General features: G+C 33.6%; 2 protein-coding genes and 1 pseudogene across 4 annotated transcripts; 2 read left to right on the forward strand and 1 right to left on the reverse strand.

The window, feature by feature from the left end:
• Positions 1-4,333: 4,333 nt before the first annotated feature.
• Positions 4,334-8,503, forward strand: LOC128176953 (uncharacterized; annotated as a pseudogene).
• Positions 8,504-9,158: 655 nt separating this feature from the next.
• LOC128175199 (uncharacterized) lies at positions 9,159-10,063 on the reverse strand. The gene is made up of 2 exons (XM_052840647.1): positions 9,694-10,063; positions 9,159-9,356 (listed from the first exon to the last, which is right to left on the reverse strand). Exons 1-2 carry the CDS (start codon positions 10,061-10,063, stop codon positions 9,163-9,165), a joined length of 564 nt encoding a protein of 187 aa, XP_052696607.1. The 3' UTR covers positions 9,159-9,162.
• A 49-nt stretch (positions 10,064-10,112) lies between these two features.
• Positions 10,113-19,589, forward strand: LOC128175200 (uncharacterized). Of its 3 annotated transcripts, none has more exons than XM_052840648.1 (5): positions 10,113-10,241; positions 17,216-17,291; positions 17,736-17,776; positions 18,921-19,076; positions 19,331-19,589. In XM_052840648.1, exons 1-5 carry the CDS (start codon positions 10,176-10,178, stop codon positions 19,469-19,471), a joined length of 480 nt encoding a protein of 159 aa, XP_052696608.1. In that variant the 5' UTR covers positions 10,113-10,175; the 3' UTR covers positions 19,472-19,589. The 3 variants fall into 3 exon arrangements, with proteins under 3 accessions (XP_052696608.1, XP_052696610.1, XP_052696609.1); XM_052840650.1 differs by having other exon boundaries at positions 10,192-10,241; positions 17,229-17,291; XM_052840649.1 differs by lacking the exon at positions 10,113-10,241 and adding an exon at positions 14,185-14,204.
• Positions 19,590-25,340: the final 5,751 nt, after the last annotated feature.

Below are 25,340 nucleotides of genomic sequence, written 5' to 3' on the forward strand. Positions count from 1 at the left end.
ATGATAAATGTCATAATCAGGAAGTTAGCAAATTCAAACAGAACACTAATGTGTACTTCATATAGAAGTGTTTTTGGTCATAACACTCGAAGAATATGTCGATGAAAAAGGAAATAGCTAAACTATTGATATCATTCAAATTAAAAATTAGATTTGTTGCATAGAGAACTGGTGAAGAGTGAAACATAAGCAATCAATTATTTTTTTCTATATTTTTTTCCAAACCACTACACTTAGAAATATGAATTAAACATGTATGAATAGTGTACATCAACATTTCTTTTTATCATGAAGCACTTGGCGCACTTTGAAAAAATGTATCTATATGATTTTATGACCATTTTTTCTGACCAATCAGAAAATTCGTATCAAACAGAAAAACATAACTGTAATTTGGCTGTTCCATGAACAGGTTGTTGATAGTAATTGAATTTGTAGAAAAAATGGGTTCAAAAGGTCAAAACGTTAACTGTAAGTCAAAAGTTAAAGTTAACACACAATAATTGGTCGGATGATTAATCAGTCAACACTTTCCATTCAAGAAGACCCGTGTAGGTATCAGTGATATACCACGAGTAAATAAATGGAAATGTGCGGTCATAAGAGAGGAACCATGTGGCCAAAAATGTTAGAAGGAGAATAATCTTATAAATTATAAATATGTTTTATTTAAGATTTTGTTATATCTTTTAATCGTGTCAATGCGAAATTTAAGTTTATCTTATCCATTTGTATGATTTTTAATTCGTATTGTTTAATTTGTTATTTTGTATTTTCTTTTTAAATTTATATTATTCATTTTCACTTTATAATTTTAAATTTGCAATGTTTAATTGTATTTTTTTTTATTTTTATTGTTTAACTTCTATTTGAATTTATAATTTCCATTTGTATTGTGATAAATCTTATTTGTATAACACATAGTTTGTTATTTGAATTTTGTTTTAAGAATAGTTCATTTTGATTTCTTACGACGTGTTACGACGGATTTATATGTTAAACATTATCCGTCATCGACTTGGCAATACATGAAGTTCATGGATGGTTTAAAGATGAACACTGGTCTTGGTCGTTATAAGCAAGATCAATTAGTGGAAAGCTTTCAATAGTCCCACTATGGAGGAGTTACTTCCCGTTGGCGCCCATATTGGTGGTCAACTACTGATAAAAAAATAATATTATATATAATGATTAATAAAAATTCTTTCTACAAAATAATATAAATAATCTATAAAAACATTATCAATTAAAAATTATACAATTGAAAATTAGATAAAACAAGTTACAAATTTTAGAATACAAATAAAAATTATCCAATAAAAACCTTAATTTATACAACTTAAATGGAATTTATACAATTCAAATAACAAAATATACAATCAAATAAATAAATTATATACGAATTGTAAAGATCAAATATTGTAATGTTTGACATGTCATATTATTGTTTACAAAGCTTCTTTCAGATTTTACTGCAGAACCACAGTTCAGTAAGAGTATGGTATTGATGAAACATAAACGTAGCAAGTTTGGACTGTTTGCGGCATTATGCATCCCCCCGGTCACCGAAATTCAGTTTCATGAAGAGCTTAAAAAATAATTTGTAAGTGTGATGTGTATAATTATATGATCAAAAACATATATAGCACACATGCGCTCGATACTTCCAAATGCAAAATATAAAGAAGTAATTTCATATGTTTGAAAATTTGCGAAAATAAGCTCATTTAGTGACGTCATAAAAAGATAGCTAATGGTCAATGCTAACTAATATTCGGAATAAAGTGATAACTTCCTTTGTTATAATGATTATAAAGATGAAGACCACAATATAGTCCTTCCTTCCTTTTTAATTCAAAGTATTTATTACAAGGTTTTGTCGTTCATTGAAATTTAATTCAATGATAATTCTTTTAATTCACTTTCTTTTCAGATATTTAAACTACATTTACCTTTATATTGTTTTAACGGAGATCTAGAGTACAATTCAGATTGAGGAAATGATCCCAGATATGATTAACGCATAATGTTTAACGTTTTACGCAATGGTTAATTTTGATTGGTCTAAAATATACGGTCCATTTCAAACACATTCATAGTAAAAACTGTAGTAGGGAAGGAGAATAATTATATCTCAATCGGTTTAGATGGTATTTTTGTATCCATTTATAGTTATAACACTATCCTTTTATCATAATGAATGTAAATGTGGGATATCAAGGTGTAATGTGAACAACTTAGAATGTAACACTTTTGATCATACAAGGTGCTTTATTGTGAAGTAACGACCATTTAAATATTAACTGATAAATTAAATGAGATATCCTGGTAAGCGTAGTATGCATATCATAACTTATTTATCTAGACACTATAACGCAATCCCTAGCACAAATATGAGATGAAATGAAAAATTGGTTTTATAAAATACAGGGAAGGTGTAAAAAAGATTGTCATTTAAACTTGTCTCTTCGTAACAATGTTATTTTAGATCTTTATTTGAAATTTTCAAAAATTCAATACATAATTCAATTATATATCAAGGAAAAGCTATGTGTTACTCTGACAAACATTTAAGTTACATTGATCGTCTACATGATCTAGTGACAATCGCAACTTCTCGGGCCTTTCCGGCAGAGCTCGGAAAAACACCTCGAATGTATTAGGTAGAAAGTGTCATGGCGGAAGGAAAATGGCGGCGCCCATGGTAATAACGCCCCTAAAAGTTACTGACGTAAAAAAGCAATGTTTGCTATGTTTATCTACCCAAAAGAGGCTTTTTAGACTAGATAATCCAAAATCAATTCAGAATGGTTACATACAATCTATTGAAAATGCCTTGAATGTAGAAATACCTAGTTGGCAGTTTTTTGTTTGTTCATCGTGTGTGCACAAATGCCAGGAGGTAATTGCTATGAAGGAGACGTTCTCCTATGTCATCAAAGAAAGTGACGAAAGTGGGACTGGTGTCAGGACTAAAAGATGTGTGGCAGACAACATTATAAGATCCGTGGAAAAGCTCAAGATTTCTAAACCAGAATCTGAGGAAAAGGTCACTCGCACAAAGTCACGAAAGAAAATCGAGTTTTCTACAGGGGACGAACATTCTTATTCAGCTCGTAGAGCAACTCAAGGTATTTACTACATTTTAAAATTGTCTCTATGCATAAAAATGCCCTTCACCAAGTATTATCAGATTATGTAAAGATTAAGTTAACTTTGTAGAGGATATAGTATGTAATTTGATCTTCAACATCAAACTAAATAATTCTGCAAGAGCAGTACCACAGTTATAGTAAAACAGACTATTGGAATGTTTTCCGTAAGGTCAATGGAAGCTTAAAACAGTTTGAATAAAGTTCTCACATATGTTAATTACCTATCATAAATTTATCACATTATCAAGAGTCCTGGATGAAGATATTGTCATGTATGCTCGATATTAACCATGTTGTTATTTCTCTTTGTAAAGACTAATGTGGTGTAATGAGTGCATACTCTCCCTTTGGAGAGAAGAATGGGTTCAAATCCCATCATTGGCATAAATATTTAGAGAAATGAATTCATGTGTTATATATATGTGAGGTACATGTACATGTATGAGTAGATAACACATTTTGAAATAGGCTTAATAGCAAAATGAAAAAAGTTACAACTGCATCTTGAAAACCCAATTTATTGTTTATTGAAAAGCTCAACTGCTACTTCAAATAAATATAATTTTTATGTGCTCATGCATAATATAGTAACTTTTTATACATGCATTTCTTATGGCAATGACATTGATTTTGATTAAATATTGTCACAGAATGCCATCCTAACACTTCTGAGCATAGCTACTCACAAGAAGAGAGGAATACAGCAGAGTTAAATAACATTTTGAAAGATTCTCAAAGTGACCAAAGCTTTACTTTAAAAACCATAAACTCTGAACTTTCTCTTGTCTCCAAAAACGGCAGCAGTGTTCTATTCAATAAAGATCCATTGAGTTTGATGGACCCCCATGTATTTGACATTATTCTACTCGAGATTAAAGAAAAATGTCCATATCTGCTTGGTGTTTTGGTATGCGGACTTGGCAGCAAAGGGACCACTCAACGACAAGTCTGTTCAATTGTTACCATGTATGCCATGTTCCTGCATGCCAGAAAAAACAAAGCATCTGCTATGCAGAGAATGTACACAGCCCTTGCAATAAGATTTCATGCTGACAATGAGGTAATAAATGTAGTATATAAACCATGAAGCATGCTGCATTATTTACACGGCAACCGTATCATCATTACTTTACTTGTGATAAGTCTTGATTTATTTATTCTTTATAAAATAAACTATGGATATAAGAACATGTATAGCATTGAAACATCTTTCAGGATTCTCATATAAAAAGACAAAGTACAGGAATGAATATGCTATCAACCTCAAATCATTTAATGTCATCGCTTACCAGTAATATATCAAATTCACACTCCGTCATTTGAAACCTACTTCTAGCCCTCAAATTGTAATTAATAACATGATTACATACATGTCATTTAACATGTTTATTTCGACCTCAACACCATTCTACAATCTTGGGTTTTATTCCTATGATAAACAATTTGCATGATAGATGCAATGTGGATTATACAATGTTATTAGTTACATCTATTTTTTTTTATCCTTGCCATCTTACATTTTCATTGTAGCTTCTATCAAGATCTTACATTTTCATTGTAGCTTCTATCAAGATTAAACCTTGCTCACATAACACTTTCACCAGAATCAAAAAGAAACATAATAGAGGATTTTGGAAAAGTTTGTGAAATGCAAATCATTCAAGACATAGCAAGTGGCTTAGATGGAAAATTAAATGGGGACAATCTAGATATAAGAGTGACAACAAATGATTTGCGCCTCACCAACAGAGACAAAGACCTTCATTTTTTTGCATCCGACTTTGTAATGAACAGAATAAAAGTCGGTAATGACTCCAAAAAGGCAAACCTTAATCCTACTTACACAGCTCAGAATTTCCTTCCTAACGATGATGAAATATCTGCTTATAAGGAAAGCCTTAAGATTTTGTTAGGAAGAGACATACAACATCATATGAGTGAATTTAAGTGGATGAGGCACTGCTTACCAAAGAACATCCCACATAACCTTTCCCATGTGATGAGTAAGAAATCAAACATTCATCTCTTGCCAGTGTCTCTGAGCAATGAAACGTCGTATGGTGGGTGCTTAAAAATACTGGACGAGTACACGGAAATGGTAAACCGATGGTACACAAAAGCTGGACGAGGTATTCTGAAAAGCTAATTTAAACCACAATCCTCATACAAAATAATTAATGTAATACAGAATAAATATGTTTCAAACATTTTAGATTAAGCTACAGTAGAAATTTTAAGATTCAAGTTGTTAATCAATTACCATTCATATATTACAGAGTGACAGTTTAGATATGAATTAATCAAAATCAATTGCCAATATAAACTTATATATGTACATGAATCATCAGCATCAGCAAATCTTTTTGCATATCTTAAAAATAATATCTTACATTAATTAATGAGAAGTCTTTCCAAACTTACTGAATCAAGAAAAGGTTTAATTCAAACACTTAATATGAGTAAAAGCTTTTAAAAGATGAATAATTAAAAAGGGGGACAAATTGGAAGGTGGGACTTAAAATTTGTACTGTGTCAGTCTGACCGGTTCGAATACCGGCACCAGATGGCTCAGTTGGTAGAGCACCAGTGAGTAGAGTTTTAGGGGGCTTGGGTTTGAAGTTCGATCTGGTCCATCATTGTTTTTAACATCCGGTTACATTTGGTGCCTGGAACTGACAGGTTAACCCCTGCCAGGGAAGAGCATCTTAAAGGGCAAAGGCCATTTAATGGGGAGTAAAGTGACGGTCAGACAAGATAGCTCAGTTGGTAGAGCACCTGACAAGAGATTCAGGGGACCCGGGTTCGAATCCCTGTCTGGTCCATCATTATTTCTCCAATCCATTAATGTCAGATTAAAGCAAAATGAGCAGAGCAAAGTCCAAGTTTTCTTCAATTTAAAATTGTCATGAACATAAAGTATGATAAGTTTAAGCCTGATTTGTTAGTGCTTTAATTTCATAAAATAATTACAGGTAATGAGGTTGATCACATAGCTATTCCTATTGGAGGAGATCAGCTTACTAGAGTAAGACTGCAGGGAGCAAAGTGCTTGAGAGCAGGTGCACACACAAAGCAACAACGATTTGAACATCTTTACCCCGTTGTAACTGAGATGTTTCACACTTTGCAAGATTTTTTGGAGGTTAATACACTTTATGCACCTCTTATTTGGACAAGAGGCCCACAGGCCTAATGGCCACCTGAGTACCAAAGCCCAAGACTGACCTGTTAGAGAGTCTATTATATTCATTTTAAGCTTCATTTGGAGTCTTAACCCTAATCTGAAACTCCAGCTTTTATTAGTTGATGTTTGTAAACATCAATTCATAAAAGGGAGAGCAAGTTTTTGAGCACCACCCCCCCCCCCAAAAAAAAAAAAACCTAAAAAAAATACATGTCACTTAATGATCATTTCTGTCAAACTCCCTCCCCAACAAAAAATGAAGAGAAAGCCTATAAACTCCGGTCCCATTGTGCAATAAATTTCACAATTTAAGAAGAGAATGGAATTTTCATAATAACATCAATTATAACTGTGAAAACAAATAGTTGACAATGCAAGACAACGAACAGAGACCAGTGACTTAAATACCTCAACATCATAATATGATTACACATGTACTAGAGTGTGTGTAACAATTCAGTTTGGTAAATATGCATACTGCCTCATTGTAAAAAGCCACCCTACATGATGATTAAAGTACTTATTTCTGTTTTTATCTCAGAAAATGTGCAAAAGCCTCCTAAAGGTAACAAATGGCAAAGATGCAGGAACATTGGGAAATCTGCGAATCCTCATAGAACGCAACAATGTGAATGGTCATGTAAAGCAAAGGTTCAAGGTCAACAACATACCAAATATAAGCATACTTTAAGTGCATATTTGAAAAAATTTGGTCCTTTTTAAATTCTGGTATCTTAAATATAATATTAATGATATCAAACAATTCTACACTATAGGCACAGGAAGACTTTATCATAACTTGTGGTCAGGCCTACTTCCTCTCCTTTGTCATGGAAAAATTTCAAATGGAGGACTTGAACAGTAAGCCCAGTCATCCGCTCTTGCCTGAAAATGTGAAAATGCTGCACCAACCATCAAAGGAAAAAGTTTTTTCAGAAATTATGGATGATATTGTCAGTTCAATCTTTGAACCTTTCAAATTGCAGGTACCAGCAGTTGTTCACTGTAAATTGATAATGCATGTTAATTGATGAATGATCATCTCCAGATTCAAAATTGTTTGTACTTATCACACAATAGTTTCAGCAATGAAATGAATCTGTCACTATAAAGAAGTGTATTATCCAACAATGAGATAGGTTCTTTGTTTTTTTCTTTTTTTCATTAATCTGATACACCATATCCATAATTGAAGCTTGTTTTACATGTGTTTACAGCCAGCACCAAGAACAGTACAACTGTCAATCCGAGTTGGAAACCAAGTGCTATCTACAAACTCACCAGTAGACAATGGATTTGTACAAGTTCTATTGCTACTGAATGAACAAACTGTACATTTGACAGTTCCCACAGCAAATCTTAGAGCAGGTCTGAGTTTGACAATTCCTTGCCTAAGTGAGCCTCTTTTCATACAGGATATCACATCCCCAGAAGTCAAAGATGATCTGCACAATTATGTCTTTCAATTCATGCAGTGGTACTTCGTTGTTATTCAGATGAAAGATTCAATCAAGGAGGGTGACATTTACAGAACAAACATTGTGCTAAAATCTATGATCCCTTTCTTTTACTCACATTCGTATCTATCTAAGTAACAGAATGTGTGGACTATATCTTGAAAACTGAGATAATTTTGCCACCAGATTTGGCCCTTAGGGTCAGAGCTGCTTCTTTTGTGAACCCTTTTGGAGGAGCTGGAAAAAACAAAGCAGCAGACCTTCACAAAGAGAATCAAGTAAAATCTCTAAAAGACTTGATAAAAGGACTTGGTGCAAACAAAACAGAGAAATCTATAATCGCAGTCACCAAAGCAGCACCAACCATTGATACTATTGTGAAAAACTTTGACTGCATGGTAAATGAAAATACAGTAAAAACAACCCATAAAACAAGTTCCAGGGATGGTGACATTCAGTGTCTTTTACAAAAGTTACAGACATGGAAACCTTGGATTAAGAAGGAAAACAGACGTTTGAAGGTCTTCTCTAACATCAAGAAGACACCATTCAGCTTTGACAAGCAAAAGTTTTCTCAACATAGCATGTACACAGCTGACAGGCTAGCCAGGGATCTTCCCTATGAAGAGGAGAGCAGTAGTTCTGATGAAGAATAGATCTGATGCATTTTTTCAGATACTGACATAATTTTTAATTGTTAGTTAAAATATATATAATGGACAATTTGGAAATAATTCAAGACTATACATACATACCAAGAATTTTTTGTCACCAAAATTACAAACAGAGGTTTTTAATATCCTTTAATATAAAATTATGAAATTTTGCTAATATAAAGAGTATCATAACAAATTATGTGGTGATTTAGATATGATTTTAAACATTGGTGATTTGTGCAAAATATTGAATATTTTGGATATTTATTCACATTATCAAGATATGTTTTTGATATGATATTATTCAAAGATTGGTTATAAAGGAGGGGGATTTATTCAACCGTATCCAAAAAGTTCTTTGATTGTTTGAAACTAAATTGTACTACAGACTGTTAATATGTGAACACTTAAAGTCTTGAATACATTTTTTTTTCATCCCAATTTAAAGTGTTCTTCATTTTATCAATTCATCATTCCAACTGGCACAATGACTGCAACAATCCAATGGAGAACCAGAGAACACAACATTTTCAAACCCAAAGTGGTTTACAATAAGTAGCCGAAAACAAGCAGTAGAGTTTTTACAATAATCTACCATTGCTTGAGAAATCCCTTTTCTGTTAGAGGCAATGTCACTATTGTTATAATACAACAAAGCTGATGCTTTCTGTCCATTCCTGCCAGCTCTTCCAAACTCATTACCACTACCATTACCACTGTGTTACAATGTGGACCTCATCCACAACAATAGCACCTAAGCGTTTCTGATATTTGTCCGACCTTAAAATCTTTGACATAGCCTTTCCTGTGAAGAGGGCCTCTGGGTGTGCGTATAAAAGGTCAACATTCCCATCCTGAATTGCTGGCAGTTGAACAAACTTTGGAACAACCTCCTTATCATCACCTTCCCATGCAAATAAATAATATGATTGAATGCAAGTTCATAGAATATACAGTTGACATACTATAACACTACAAATTAAAACCCTATATCCATAAATATTGTATTTGTAAGGCATGAGCACATAATGATAAAATGTATACTATTATACTACAAACTGGCAAAGTCTTAATAAAAAAGATATGAATAAGAGCTGAATCTGACTCATAACATGCCAAAACATATGCTCTATTTCATAGAACAATTATATACTATACATATAGTTACGAAGCAAAGTGATACACACAATAAAAAAAACTCCATAGTATTAGTAACGTTATACCATAAATTCTTATCATACCTTCGTCTTCATCAGAGGAAGAATTGTCAAGTTTGTACGACAATCCCTTCGTACCCTCTGTATTTAACATACAAACTCTTAACCCCTTCTTCCTTAGTGCCATGCACTGGTCCTCCATCAACGAACTTAACGGACAAACGGTCAAAACAAGCTTTGGTTCAGACGAACCGAATTTTCTCTGCAGAAAATATGGCAAAAGCTGAAAAATAAGGCTTTTGCCATAACCAGTTGGTAGAATACCGACACAGTCTTTGCCAGTATATAAGGCTTTTAAAATCTCTATCTGTTTCTCTTTCAAATCAAAGTCAATTCCCATAGATTTCACCGAAAATGTTACACACTCCTCAAAACTACAACTAGGCGCAGCCATTTTGTACAAATTTTTAACATCCAGTGAAGTAAATACATTCGAGGTGTTTTTCCGAGCTCTGCCGGAAAGGCCCGAGAAGTTGCGATTGGATCTAGTGACTTAGAAAGGATTTATGGTCCAGTTGGGCTTTCCCCTTTCCGCGCAGAAGCAGAGAAAGAAGAGGTTTGGCGTGACTAAGGTACGGCTTGACATTTGTTTAATGTATTTAACAACTTGTCTGTTGTTAGTCATAAGTTCATTTGTATATCTTTACTACAAATATATATGCAAGATACGATAAACTTGATGCATTGAGCTTAATAATATTTCCCCGAGAGTCAACCACCCACTCCCACTCCAGGTTTTTAAAATTTAAATATAAAAAGGTGTCTAGATAACATTAAACGAGTAAATTAATCATTGATTACGAACTGGAACCATATCAGCTTGAATATACAACAGCGAAATAATTAAAAGTGCAAACTGTCCCCCATTGAGATAGTTGGAAATTAAGTTAAACGATGACGAAATATGGGTCTTCTTCAATACATAAAGAGGCACTACTCCACCCGGAAGAGAGAGAGGGATAAGATAAAGACATCATGACGCATACACAGTTTTGAGGAGAGGTCAAAAACCACCATGAACGTTGCTGTTTTATTTTAATTTTATTAACATCCAACATTTTACATTAAACAGCGTTTCGCACCCAAAGTATTTATGATCACGCTTAAAATCGGGTAGTTTTCAAGAGATGGACAACAGGAGCAAACATAACTACCCTCCTATCATAGTACGTAGTGAAAAGTTCAGATTACGTGCAATGCTCAAATAGTGCTCAATGTAGGTTCATAATATGTGGTTATTAAATTGAAACACTGAAAACTTTCCCACTTTTCCATTGAAATATTTTATAGTCGTCCTTCTCCCTTTTTTCACTTTGTAATGGTTTTTTTTTTTCTTCAAATATTTAATTTGATTAAAAAAAAACACCAACATTCCAGAATCTATCTGCAGGTAACATTTATCTAATCAAAACCCGACAGTTATCTTGAGGAACAGTTTGGGGGTTATGCACCGTTGGGTATTATCGTAAACGTTTGTAAAACACACACTGCATGTATATAGCGTGCAATAATATCAACATATAAACATGCGAGCAGATACAAAGCTGGTTGTATGTGCCTAAGGTCAAGGCCAGACAGACCAGTCAAACTGTCACGTTAATACGCGTAGGTCAGATATATTCTATGATTAATCCACAGGCACTTGTTTCTGAGAATTTTTTTTTACCCTATACTATAAAAAAAACACAAGGTATCTAACTCCGAATGAGGTAAACCACCCCCTCCCGTGTGTTGCAGTCGTTTTCGCTTTTATACAAAATGCAATGCACAAGTGTTTAGTACCATTTTCTTCTACAATACATTATCTAAACAACCATATATAGCATGCTTTCTTTTGTTATATTTTAATGTGCATAATCTGCGTCAAAACATGATAGACTCCAATTGAACCGTAGGCACGGACATGATGGTATCGCAGAGAATAAAGAAAATAAAATAACGTAATTTAAAAAACATTTTCAGTGTCTAAAATTTGCAAAAAACTAATGATATTTAAATAAACTAAAATATTGCAAAAAAAAAGGTTTCGTTAATTAGATATGAATTGATGATCAGCTTCAGCTAGCATCTATTTTTGGATACTGGTGAATACCAAGGTATTCGGTATACCTCGGGAATTTTCATTGCGTTGAAAGAAAGAAGAAGATAATCACCGGATAGTGGATTTTAAAAACATTTCAGGCGGTAGAATTTGAAAACAGTGAATTTTGCAATGAAGCATAAAGAAGGATTTTGTTCATGGTATGAATTAAATACAATAATTAACTATGAATTAAATGAATAACTATATAATAGACAGCTTACACATATACAGAAAAATACAAAAATATTTCTTATTTCAATATAGTTAACGTTACAACGTTTACAATAGGCTTTGTGTATTTTGCAATTTAAAAAATTACAGTCACTCGTTTCTGATTTTACTAAAAAAAAAAACCTACAGCATACAATGCTTATAATACCAAGGAGGTCTTTTTTTTTTAAATCTGAGTGCATGTTTGGCATCCATGTTTTTCCTTCGAGGTTATAAATAATTTTTTCAGTTTTCCTGTGTAATTTTAGAAACAGACTCCTAGCCAATCAGAATCCGAATTACTATTCTCTGCAATAGGGGGATGGTTTACCTCATTCGGAGTTAGATACCTTGTGTTATCATTATACTATAGGGTAAAAAATTTTCTCAGAAACAAGTGCCTGTGGATTAATCTTTAGAGTGAATCCAAATCAACCCGATTAAAGTGTCATACATTATATTGATAAAATTGAGCAACCAAACAAATGTGTTAACAGTTTCTTCATGGCTTTACCTATTTTGAATTAATAATGATAGATCAAAGTTCAAAATAGTATATAAAATTGGATATTTAAAAAAAACCAGTAAGTCGTCAGAAAGACAATGATTATATACTTAATTATTAAAATTCAATGAATGGGGGTTAATGAGCAATGAGTCATCAATATTTGAAATGGTCAGCATCAAAAAGGACTCAACATTAGTCAATAATTTTACAAGGTAAATGTTAGGTGTTTTCAATATATGATAAACATGTACATGGGTAAATCAGAAAATGAGGTATTCTCTCAAAAATATATGCTGTTGAAAATTGGTACAAAAATAAACAGTAGTAAAAGGTCCAATTAGGGGCCAGGGACTCTAGAAATCAACTAAATCTATCATAAATGCAGATATTAATTCAGCTATAAGGCAAAAGGCATCGGACGACCTTCTTAATTCATGATCACATCCGTCTTAAGCGGCCATAAGCGGTCAAATTTAACCTGTATATACCACGACAAAAGCTACAATTTTGACGTCACAGAGGAAGATTTCGGAGATTTTACCGCTAAATTTTATACAAGCCACCTTGTATTGCATTAACAAAGAGTTTGGACAATATCATAGTACCATCTACGTAATACTTAAGGGTGCAATAATGTAGTCTGGGTATTAAATGTAGCAACCATTTCGAGCAGTAATGAATTAAGGTGGTTCACTACATTTTGAAATACCTTAGTATATTACATCAGCGCAATTTTACTTGATAGATGTCGTGACGCATAAAAAGAAAATAAATGAAAAAGGGGGAAATATGCAACGTTTGATAGAAAATTATTTTTTAAGAATCAAATTGAGTGAATAAGGACAAAAGCCTAAAGAGGCATTCAACTTATATCTTCAATTCACATGCCCGATACTTAAACCAATGGCTACGGTGATATTCAACAACATTGTTTGAAACTAAACATATAAATCGCCTGCAGTGTCTTAAAGGTATTTTTGGCTGTAGTGAGGTACCTAAAATTGGACATTGAACTGTTAATTTATATAAACTCGTGCCTTTTCAACTGCTACATGTGAAAACATGTGGCGATGGCATGCATTTGTTAAAAAAACTGAACTTTATTTATTTTACAACGATTGATAAACAAGTTCTACAACTTATATTTATATCTCTCGTTGGCACGGATGTTAGCGCGAGGGGGTAATTGGTGTGGGAAGAAGCCGGAGTACCCGGAGAGAACCCACGTGTCCAAAGAGGCGACCGCCATACCCTATCACATACAACCACTGTCATTTGTTATAATTTGAGACGATATGTTTTTGCATTTAGGTAGCATAGAATGGACATAGTAACGGTCTATTTAATGAATAGTTGACGATGGGGCAAGAACATGACACGTTGCCAATATATTTCCCCAACAATGTAACATTACAACATCAAGATATCCATACTGTTAAACAAGCTTATCCATGGCCTTTCAAAACCATTTTTGTTGAGTAAAAGAACCGGAAATTAAAGTGTAGTCAAAAATCAATGACGCTATTAATATCTATTAGGGCAGAAAAAATAGGTTACTTAATAATCGCCATCCACATTCCCCATCTTTTTACGAAATACTCTACAGGATTGCATCTAAGATGATCGTATGTAGGGGGGTTGCTGAATGATTCTATTTCTTTATTTATTATAACAGGAATTTCAAAACAGTGAGGACGAAATGTGGGGCTTGGGATTAAGACATTTGATGGTTGAGTATGTGAATTATAACCAAGATACCCCTGTTGCCAACACTGGAATTTGTATCGCTTTGGAAAGCATGATAACTGAAAGTAAACACTCAGAGTAGATAGGCGAGATAAAAAGACTCCTATTTAGTGAAGCGTTATCATAACATCAAAATGGTAACCGTACAAAAACAAACGAATTCAGTAAAATTGTAAAACCTATTTTTTTTTATTCATTTAGTAAAAAAACACGAGTTGTGCAAAAAATCTTAATGCCCCGTTATGTATTGTAGTTTTTCAAAGCAAATATTATAGAACTATCTCCAAGCATAGCATATTTAAACGCTTAATGAATGTATTCATGATGGTAAAAAATTATTTTATAAACGTCCAAGGAAACTAAATAGAACAAAGCATTAGATAAAAAAAACTAGATCTCGTTACGAGTAACAAGTAGGTCTTCCGTCCGATTTGTTTTATTTGATACAATGAAATATCAATACTCTCTGCCAAATCTGAGATCCTGGTGAAACTAGTTTTTTTGTCTCGAGACCGGAAACGGACGAACGAAAGTGATTAATGAAAATAAAAGCTGTTTTTTTATACATTTGCCTAGTTTACATCACTGTTTATCATGCTAGATGAAACACCAAAGACAATCGGTTAAACTTGTTAAAAACATGAATTGTTTGAGCTCTTGTGAGTACCGGAAGTGACGGTTGACAAAATAAAACCTGTTAAACACTTTCAATCAACTGTCTATCATTCGTGTCTCAATCACTTACAGTGACTAAAAGTTCGCAGGTATCAAGTTTATTAAAAGGATAGGTACCTAAGATATTTGATATAACTCACCGGAAGTAGAATATGTTTGCTTATTTAACATATATGAGATCGTCTAATGATACACCGGTATTCATTCCATGTAAAAAAAAAAAAAGGGGAAAAAAATTTAAGTGCTTCCAGTGACGACCGGAAGTGACGCCTATTTAAACAAAATAATGTAAACACGGATGCATACTTAGGGCTATCATTCCACAGAGTTTGGTTGTTTAAGTCATCATCGTTTTAGAGATCTCATGGAGTCATTGTTTTTTGTCTCTTGACAGGAAACGGACAATCGGAAATGCTCGGTGAAAATAAAAAGTTAATAATTTTTTAACATTAGACACTTGTACTTTATTGTTTATCAATTTTACTAAAATTATCAAAGAAAAACAGTTAAGCTTTCAAACAGCTTGATTTGGTTGAAACCTTCCGGTGAGGACCGGATATGACGGTTGACAAAATGAAAGCGATTAAACGCATTTTCTATCGAATGTCTATTATCTTTATAAGTTTCGTGTATTGGTCACTTGACTTTCTGAGATCTCGTGGGTAAAACATTTATTTAAAAAACGCTTTCTGAGATATTTGAGATATCTCAGTGAAAGTAGAATTTTTTGTTTTTATTTAACACCGAATACATGACATATATAAGGATATTACTTATATTTCATTTCTATATGAAACAAATTAAATGCGAAAGAAAAAATAATTTTTGAAGTGCTTCCGGTGACGACCGGAAGTTATGACGAACAAAACAAAATAATGTAAAGACATCTACAAGTATAGGTCTATAATCCTTTAAAGTCTGAATGCTCAAGTCCTTATATTATTTTTTAGATCTCAATGTCACAAGCTTTTTGGCGCGGGACAAGAAACGGACGACAGGAAATGATCTTTGAAAAAATGAAAAATGGATACTCGAGATATAAATTTTTTTCTATCACTCCTGAAAATCTATTGAGCCATCTCTGAGAAATCGTGTGTACAAAAAAGGGGAACAAAATTTGAACCCAATTTTCGAGCCAAAGTGAGCTCTTCAGAATGGCGCCAATGGCGTAAAACAAAAAACAATAGGCACAAATTCACACTATGGTCTACCTATTCTGAAAATTTCACATTCATATCTCTGATACTTTGTGAGAAGAAGCGTGCACAAAAAGGGTCGTAAAAGTTACAAAACCAGCGATAAATCAGTACCGGAAGTGACGACGGCAAAAAAAATAAAAATAAAATAAATTCAGATCACTTCCAATCATCTGTGAAAAAAATGGTGTAAATCGGTTGGATAGTTGCCGAGAAATCGCGTGCACAAAATTTGTGGGAAAAAAAAGAAGAAACTGTACTATAAGGTCTTCCGTTGGAAACGGAAGACCTTAATTACAACTTCATATTAAATTGATGATTAATTGGTAAGATCAAAGAACTGGAAGCGGACTGCACCGTAAATTGTGGCGTCTCTACACCGCTATAAACTATCTATAGAGAAATAAAATGCAGGTGAACTGGGTGGTTCTAAGATTGTGTGACCTTCCGATTATGGGTAGCTGTAGTATTGGCGTCGTTTTTAAAACAATTGAAACTTATACTGTTTTAAAAGTGAAATTTTATATACTTTAACTGTTATAAGCTCAAACTTATAATTTAATTATTGTATGTCTGTAACGTATAGTATATGACACTGCAGCTAATTATGAATCATAGCTTTGTCGACATAGTTAAAATTTTAACTTTAAAGGTAACAAAATTTTTTAAAAACTGTTTATTGAAACTACCTACTGATTGGCAATGAAATCATTTAGATAATCTGTGGTGCTAGCCATGTAAATAAACCATGTAAGCCATATCTATAATGTGTAGAAATACAGAGCTGATTTTTATTTTTAAACAAAAGTTTATAATACGCATCATGTACAGTAATTTCAGTAATTTTAAGACATTTTTTAGAGTGTAAAGTGCGACAACCTGCACATTCTTTTGAAAACAAATTCTTCTGTTTAACCTGTTATTATCAAGACAAGTGCAAATAACATACAACTGATTACAAAATCTATAATTTAAGAAACAAAGATGGAGTGATATCACCGATTGCCGATTTCTTATTGTTTATTTTGATTAGAAACACTTATCTTATTGAATTTACCTTAATTGCAAAAAAATCCAAAGATGGGGCAAAGGGGGTTTAAGATCATGTTTCAATCTTACCATCCATAGGTTTTTACAATAGGAAGAAAAGCGACTGTGAAAATATTGTACTTGACAATGAATGCGGAGAATAATTATACTAAAGGTAAGTTGGTTTTAAATTTCATATTTGATTCTATTAAAGGCGCTTGAATCTTACAATATTTTGTTTGTTACGAATAGTGTCGTCTATATTCAAATTCTGAAATATGTTCCCTCCTAGACATATGTTGCGCATTCGCTATACGTCTGCCTATCACTTTGTCAGTCTTGTAAAATCATAATGTTATATAATTTTATATATGTTTTGATTGTTCTCCAAATGAAAACTCTGATTTGTTTTATCACTTTTTTTAATAACAAAGATACCAACTGCATCAACCTCTAAATGTGTGTATCTATTGGTTGTTAGTTCAATGTTTAACTTAGGATTCATAAATATTTCCAAGTAATTGATTTGTTTATAGTAGTGATAACAATTTTAAGGGTAATTATTTTAAATGCTGGATAATGAGCAAGAACCATTTATGTATTGTTAAATTCTATGTAGGTGGTGGTTCGACCGTTATCACAAGACAGCCAATGGAATTGGTAAGATTCTATGAAAGTCTTTGGAAGAAAACATCACTGACCAGCCAGTAAAACAATTAAATGTTAATCGATTAAAGACACATTTTAAGATTACAGTAACCACAAAAAAGAAGAGTACCACATGTCTTATATGAACGGTCGCCTGTGTATGGTGAAGTCCATGTTAAGATACAAAGATTGGCAATTCAGTAATTAAATGATAATAATAATGCCAAATAAAATGACAATGGGATATGTTTTGCTCAAACACAAAATTAATCTATTTAAATCACATTTATTTCCCTGACACAAAATTATCTTAAAACAGAATGTAAATTACAACTGTTTTGTTAAATACAAAATCAGTAAGGCCTCATTATAACAGCAGATCCCTTAAATTAATCCTAGGGTCATGAATTGAACAATTTGGTGGACCTCCATGCTCATCTTAAAAATGCGCTGGTTGTCTGCAACGTGCATTAATTTAGGGTTTTTTTTGTTATCGGTGCATATTCACTATATAACGATAAGAACACCTATCCATTCTTCCCCAAACAACTGTACAAAAGAATCTAGAAAAAGTCTCTCTCTTTGTTCACCACTTAGTTTGCCTGTTGAATGCCAAGGGTAGAAAAAATGTTAAAAAGGACCATGAATACAATATTTAATATATGATCATTATACCACCATCCGAACATCAAAGCCCCTGACCACGAGGCAATACATTTTGAAATTTTAAGAGAGACTTTCTTGTTCATGAACCCGTTTTACTTAGTTTGTCTGCAGAATGCCCAGGTGTATAGAAGACTATTTAAAAAAAGGGGGAGGGGGTAGGTTATGAATTTAAAAGTAAATGTTCCCTCTTTCCTGTCAATGTTACACACTAAATTTGGTTACCGGACATTTACAAGGTTAAAATGTTAACAATCGACGCAAAACAGACGACGACGAACGGTAACAGATCTAGATAGCAATATCTAAGTGACGCGACCAAAAAGGCAATTTCTAAGCATATTTCCAGGTAATGAACTCCACAATAAGAACAGTTATTTTTCTTTAGTTGGTTCATATAAGCAAAATTTATGCATGGATAATTTTTGCCATTTTTGATTTACTGAATTTATTTGTTGCATATCTAGTAAATACCATTGTCTCATTTGATCAGGGAACTTCAGAATTTAATTTCGGAAATTCTAACGTTGCCAGTATATTGCAACCAGACCGGAAGGAAAATGCAGACTGTGCCTATGGTTTTGGATTTTTGACATGTTTCTGCTGCAATATTCCTGTTGGTCTTCTCGCCTTGTTGCTTGCCAATCAAGTATGAATAAAAATAATAATATTATCGCAATACATAATGTGTATCTTTCAACATACAATGATGATGTTGTAAATTTAAAATTATTATCAATTCTTATTTCTTTGTTTAAGAAGTATGTTGGATTATTTCGATACTTATTCTTTTAGCAATCTAATAATAAGTACTACGCAAACATATGTAAATATGATGTTTCATTCTTTACGTTTATTGTATCGGTAACCTTTTCAGAGATTATGTTGTTTTTATTATTGTAGGCGAGCAATAAATTCGAAGAAAAGAACTATGACAAAGGAGTTTTCTTTCGGAGATTGTCCTATCTATTTAGCTTTTTTGCACTGTTGCTTGGGATCACAACACTCGTTCTGATATTTACCGGAACAATACCTTTGTTGTAGCCTTTAAATCCGATGTATTATATTTTAAAGACCTGAGCATCATCTTTTTCTTTAATCATTACAAATACTACTGTTTGTTATGATGCATGATTTTACAATTAAAATAAATTAAAATTTCTTGGTTGAGCATTTATAAAAACTTGATCTCAATCTACCCGACTTCTGAATTATGTCTGATGAGTAACCTTTTTTAAGTGCCAATTCAGTATTGCTCCAAGTCTAAACGAGTGTGACTTGTAGGCAGTTGAGTCAATATTAAGGGCAGATATGGCCTTGGTTAAGACTGCTGTAAATTGGTATCTAGTGACTGATGAACCCAAAAGATTATAAAATAGCGGACCTTTGGTTTTTGATTGAAATGATAAATATTTTGTAACATTGCAAAAAGACAAGTCAACTTACCAGTGCTTTGTATATGCGGTCTTGACCCTTTCCCAGTTTGGTCAGTTTTGTAAATTTTACGAGCAGATGCAAATGTTTATTTATATGATCAACTTGAAGATGCTCCCGTAATAAGACTCTATGGTTTTGGTTGAGAGTAACTGTAAATTCACTTACCTTCAGTAAGCCATAGAAAGCAATAGAAGAGACTAATGAGAACAATGAGGACTCATAATTGACCTTGCATACACTAGGAAGTGTTGTTATTATCCTCTGTAAGAGATGTTTTGTGATTTGGTAATCGACTATCTTGAGTGTGGTTAGTACGTTTTAAGCCCTGCAATAACCTTGATACCAGAAACTGGTCTGTTGAAAACCCTCTAGTTTTGTTACGTAAGATAAACCTGCTAAGTAAGAGCGCACTGTTTCACCCTTTGCAGATAGGCAGGCTACAAATTGAAACACACATACTCTAGAAATGGTGGCCAAATAAAAGTATGCCCATATTGTGTACAAAAGTAATGGTATGAATTAAACCAGCCTGGTATGCTGCCACTGTTGACGAGAGATAGAATCAGCAATTCTAATGGGTTTTTTTGTAGGTACATGTATTTGTACTGCCCGGAAACAAATATTATGCAACATGCAATCGATAATAAAAGGAAGAAGCAAGAACATAATTTCTTTGTAATTTCGGCGGGGGGGGGGGGGGGGGGGGGGGGGTTGTTATGGATAGTGACTAATGTTAAGTTATCAATATGAAACAAAACTGTTTTGTTTGCCAGTCTAACACCCCACAGGCAAAAAGCCAAAATAACGGCAATCAACTCCAAAGTAGTCATATCTGAAAGAATGTTTGTTTTTTCCCAACCTGTGGGCCAAGAAAAATAACACCATTCACTTTGGAAGTACGCCATACAACCAGGATCCTGAGACCCTGCACTCAGTGAAAATCATTGAAAAGATCTAAGGTTAAATTAGAGGATCATTCTACCTCACTGAAATAAACTTTACCATTAAAATCTTGCTAAAAATAAGCCATAACTGCATATCATCATTCATTTCTAGCTTTAATCAGATAAAATGGTGAGGGTTGATTATGCCAATGGTGGCTTTATGCATTCTTCGAACAATTGCCCTGCCTGGTGTAATAGTCTTGGTAACAAAATTTGACTTGCCAAACAATGACTGAAGTTGTTTGAGTGTAATTGACTTCCTGTATATAATTTTTCTGAAGCAATGAACCTAGCTCAACACACTTATGCACTGGTACTCTAACCATCATAGCATCATTATCAATTTCTAAGCCTTAGAATACTAGGTTATTTGTTGGACCAACACATTTATCTGCTGCCAATGGAACCCCAAACTCTTGAGCTACTTGCTTGAACATTTTCATCAGCTTTGAGCATGTGTCAAAGTCATTCCCCGCAAAGATAACGTCATCTTAATAATGGTCAATAGTAGAAAGACATGTCTGCTGTTTTACAACGCATTGCAAAAATGTAGCAAACTCTTCAAAAACCTTGCACGATACAGAACAACCTATGGGGAGACACTTGTCTATGTAATACTTTCCCTCAATTTTAATCCCCAATAAGTTAAAATTTCTTGGATTATTAGATAACAGTCTGAAAGATGATTTAAATATCCATCTCCCTACATTTGCAAACATTTGGGCCACTGAATCAAAAGATGAGTAATGCAATGCAGACGCTGATTGATTGATAAACTCACTGATGCTATTGCCAGTTGGAAATGATAGATGTGTAATGAGACGCCAACCCGCATTGTCGCCTTTCGGAACGATCCCTATTCATTATACCCTAAGATTAGAGATTGGCAGTTTTTCATAAGGCCCCCTGTTCCTATCCAATTTAATTTCGTTGACTTTTTTTCCATTATCTCCAAAGGATGCTGATAGGCAGAAATAAAATTAGAATTTTCTATATGAAGTCTTGGACCAGAGTAATGCAACCGAAATCCTACCTACACCCCAGATAGTAGTTTGTTTGCTTCAATTATGTTTAGATATTTTATCAAATAATTTTTCAACACTAACTTATTGATTGGGGGTTTTCCTAGGTCCTTCATGTTTTTATGTAGCCCTGTAGGTAAATCTCGAGGGCTGGTATTGCTGTGGTCTCCATTGCTGTTGCTTGGACTGCAACCCAAAACTGTAGTTAGTTGTTGTGTACGACATGCTTGAGCTGATGGGATTGGTAAGAAAGGAAGAGAGAGAGATATAATCTTGGCCTATAATGTGTGTATCATTGTAGTCTGGTTTGATTGCAGCTCATGACGAGGTGCATGCGCAACAAGTGCAAGAGTGTGAGTACTGCATGGCAATAACTCTTTAAAGAATAGCCCTTGTAATTATAATCAAAGAACTTGTGCCCAGATACTGATGATTGCGTGCTCTGATGGTGATTAAATAGCTTTAAAGACATATAGAAGCAAAAGCTTTGCGTCAACCCCCCCCCTCCTCCCCCCCCCCCATGAGCTGGTTGTGTTCAGAGCCTTACGAAGTCTATACTGTGTATCGTAATTGTACCAGCCTGTTGACCCCCTTGCTACCCCTAATCTAACTGTATGTATGTATTTGAACAGTTCAGCAGACTTCGACGGGTGTGCAGACATATAAATAGAAGCGAAAATGTGAATAGCATCAGTCCATTTTTCATTGGAATCAACTTTTTTGGCATTTCCTTTGGTTATAATCTCCCCTACACTATTAATGAATGAGAAGATTCTTGTGACTAGGTGTAGCCCCCTAGCCCAAGAGTGTGGTAGTAGAGTATGAAGTTCAATAAATCTACCTTGGATTATAATTTGCTAAATTGAATCACTCACATACATGCCCAAGTTATGTACAGATTGTATAGGTACTATGTCATTACCTCCTCCAACTGGTGAGTAGTTGGTTGGGGTATGCTGTGGAGGTTGTGCAGGTGGCTGGTGTGCTTGCACATGAGGAGCTGGTTAAAGAGCCAATGTTGGTTGCTGTGTGGCTTGCATATAAGGATCTGTTTGAGGAACCAAAGTTGGTTGTTGTATGGCTTGCACAGAAAGAGATGGTTGGAGAGCTGGTGTTGTTTGCTGTGTGGCCTTGCACGAGAAGATCCGGTTGAGAAGCCAGAGCTTGATATTGGTTGGCTTGTGATGTTTGTACATCGGTCTGGTGTGTCCTGCCGCTCCTCTTTACCCGTTTGTAGGGTTCTGTTGATGACGAGAATGCAGCTAAATCAAAAGAAACATAATAAAATGAAAAATGATTGTCTCACAATTACTCATTAATATTTTAAAGATTGTTTGTAATTTTGACACAAGGCAAACTTTGCTTTAATGATACGTATATTTTAGGTTAATTTTAAACTGGTAAATAATGCTTGGATTAGATGGCAATGCAATAGGAGAATTGGTACTTTATGAATAAGTGAATTAAAATTATTTTATCCTACATTTAACAATAAATAAGAAAGTATATAAATAATAATCTAAGTGAGCGGTGTCGATGTAAAATAGTTTTGAAAGTAAACTCTTTGATCGACCGCCGATAACCATGCTTTCCCACCAACTTGTATGAAGTAAACAAAGATGCCAAAGTTTATTCCCCAAGATCGAGCCCGAGCAAATTTTTTACCTTCCCCCCCCCCCCCCTCCCATCCTCCAACAGAGTGACAACTATATTTTTATTATGTTAAATAATAAGCTTGCGATAAATATTTTCCAAATCAATTAAATAATTCCCTTTGTCACCATGTAGAACGAAGCAATAGAATTTTAAATGTATGAATCTGGCGTTAAATACCAAAATTGTGTACGTGTGCTTGTTGAATACGTAGTACATGTATATAGATTTTAATTAAAATAATGCATCGAGAAAAAAACTGTATCACAAAATTTTCAAAATACAATTATAGGGAAGACAGCATGGCGGCCCCCGAAACGAACTCGGGCATATATAGACCTACAGATCATCCGTGGGAATCCATGTTTTTCAGCTTGGGAATTTCGATAATTTTCAATTATTGTAGCAATAAAAATTAAGATTAAACACCAGAATATGTTATTTTTGTTGATAATTCGAAAAAATAATGTTTTGCATAAAATTTTCTGAACACATATTGCACAAACCTGCTTCTTGCAGTTGATTTATGGAAAAGGGCGATTGAAATGCGTGCGCATGATTTATATACACTAAGGGGAAGTAATTAGCTGCAGAAGGGGGAGGTAATACATTTGTTAATAAGGAAAAGGAAAATCAATAAATTGCATTCCTTCGATAACAGCATCGTATTCCTATATATACACGACATAGATGCATAATTATTGTGCTTGTAACTTGTCGATGCTTTTGTTATTTTATTGGATTGAAGGCAAACAGCATGATTGTTAAAAAAATGATGAAAGGGGAGTCTCGTCACAAAGACTGTCCTATTTCTTTAGTTTTATCTCAATTTATCTCAGAATAACAGGACTGACTCATTAAAATACTTGTGATAAGACTCTTACATATTATATAGATTTGAATAAATAAAAAAAATTGAAATAGAACGATATATTTTTCTATTATAAATGTGTACTCGTGTTAGGATGCTTATATTAAAATGAAAAAAAAGCCTCAAATATCTATAATCTGTCCCCAGATATTTAACACCACATGCTCTTTGTCATTCAATATCCATAAATATAGATTTCTTGTTTGAAATGCTTCCTCTAATGCGTCAGGTTTAATAACAACGTATACGGGACATTAGCATAGTAACCGGATGAAAATCGTGCGATGTGTTCCGGGGAACTTCGAAAAAAGACAAGATTTCCAATTAAAAATCTCCCTAAGAAATCTGATTTCCTTTCAGTGCATTTTTCCGGGTAAAACATGATGAAATTATTGATTGTCAAAAATTGATGGCAAAAGTAATTCGAGGCATATTACAGAAAATACGTACACGTGCGCATGCTGTGATTTTGGTCTGAAATTGTGAAACATTTAGCACGTGGTAGAGGCCTAAAACTTTTATTTAAATAAATAACATCAATACCACAGTTCTTTAAATCATGATATTAATGTACATCGTGAAAATTTCTGATACAAACATTCCAAATGTAAACGCTTCTAGATGACACATGATGTTACTGAATGTAAGTATCTCTAAAGCAGCAAGGAAATTTAACAGTACGGAAAGACCAGTATTGCATTTAAAACATGTAACAGTGATAATTGGGAAAGGTTTTGGAGATCTTTTCGTTAAATACATGTACATTATGTTGATGTTTCTACTTGATTGAAAAGTAACGTTTTGTTATCATAAATATAATCAATCTTTTTCATGCATCGATCTCAGATTTGTTTAGCATCTCACATTTATGATTAAAATAGATATTTCATAAGCTTTTCATAAGATTCACATCTTTCTTATTTATTACTGCTTGCTTCAGATAAACTGAGATAATGATTTATTCTAATTTATAAATTGCTAGGAAA

The sequence above is a fragment of the Crassostrea angulata genome, chromosome 3, assembly GCF_025612915.1.
Source record: "Crassostrea angulata isolate pt1a10 chromosome 3, ASM2561291v2, whole genome shotgun sequence".
NCBI classification, from domain to species: domain Eukaryota; kingdom Metazoa; phylum Mollusca; class Bivalvia; order Ostreida; family Ostreidae; genus Magallana; species Magallana angulata.

Bases quoted from the DNA above. Each gene is read 5' to 3' on its own strand.
- LOC128175200 (XM_052840648.1), top strand. From the start codon at position 10,176: ATGGTCCAGTTGGGCTTTCCCCTTTCCGCGCAGAAGCAGAGAAAGAAG. The intron at 10,242-17,215 runs GTACGGCTTGAC...TACCATCCATAG, and splicing joins AGAGGTTTGGCGTGACTAAG to GTTTTTACAATAGGAAGAAA. The intron at 17,292-17,735 runs GTAAGTTGGTTT...AATTCTATGTAG, and splicing joins GGAGAATAATTATACTAAAG to GTGGTGGTTCGACCGTTATC.
- LOC128175199 (XM_052840647.1), bottom strand. From the start codon at position 10,063: ATGGCTGCGCCTAGTTGTAGTTTTGAGGAGTGTGTAACATTTTCGGTG. The intron at 9,357-9,693 runs GTATGATAAGAA...TTGCATGGGAAG, and splicing joins TTCCTCTGATGAAGACGAAG to GTGATGATAAGGAGGTTGTT.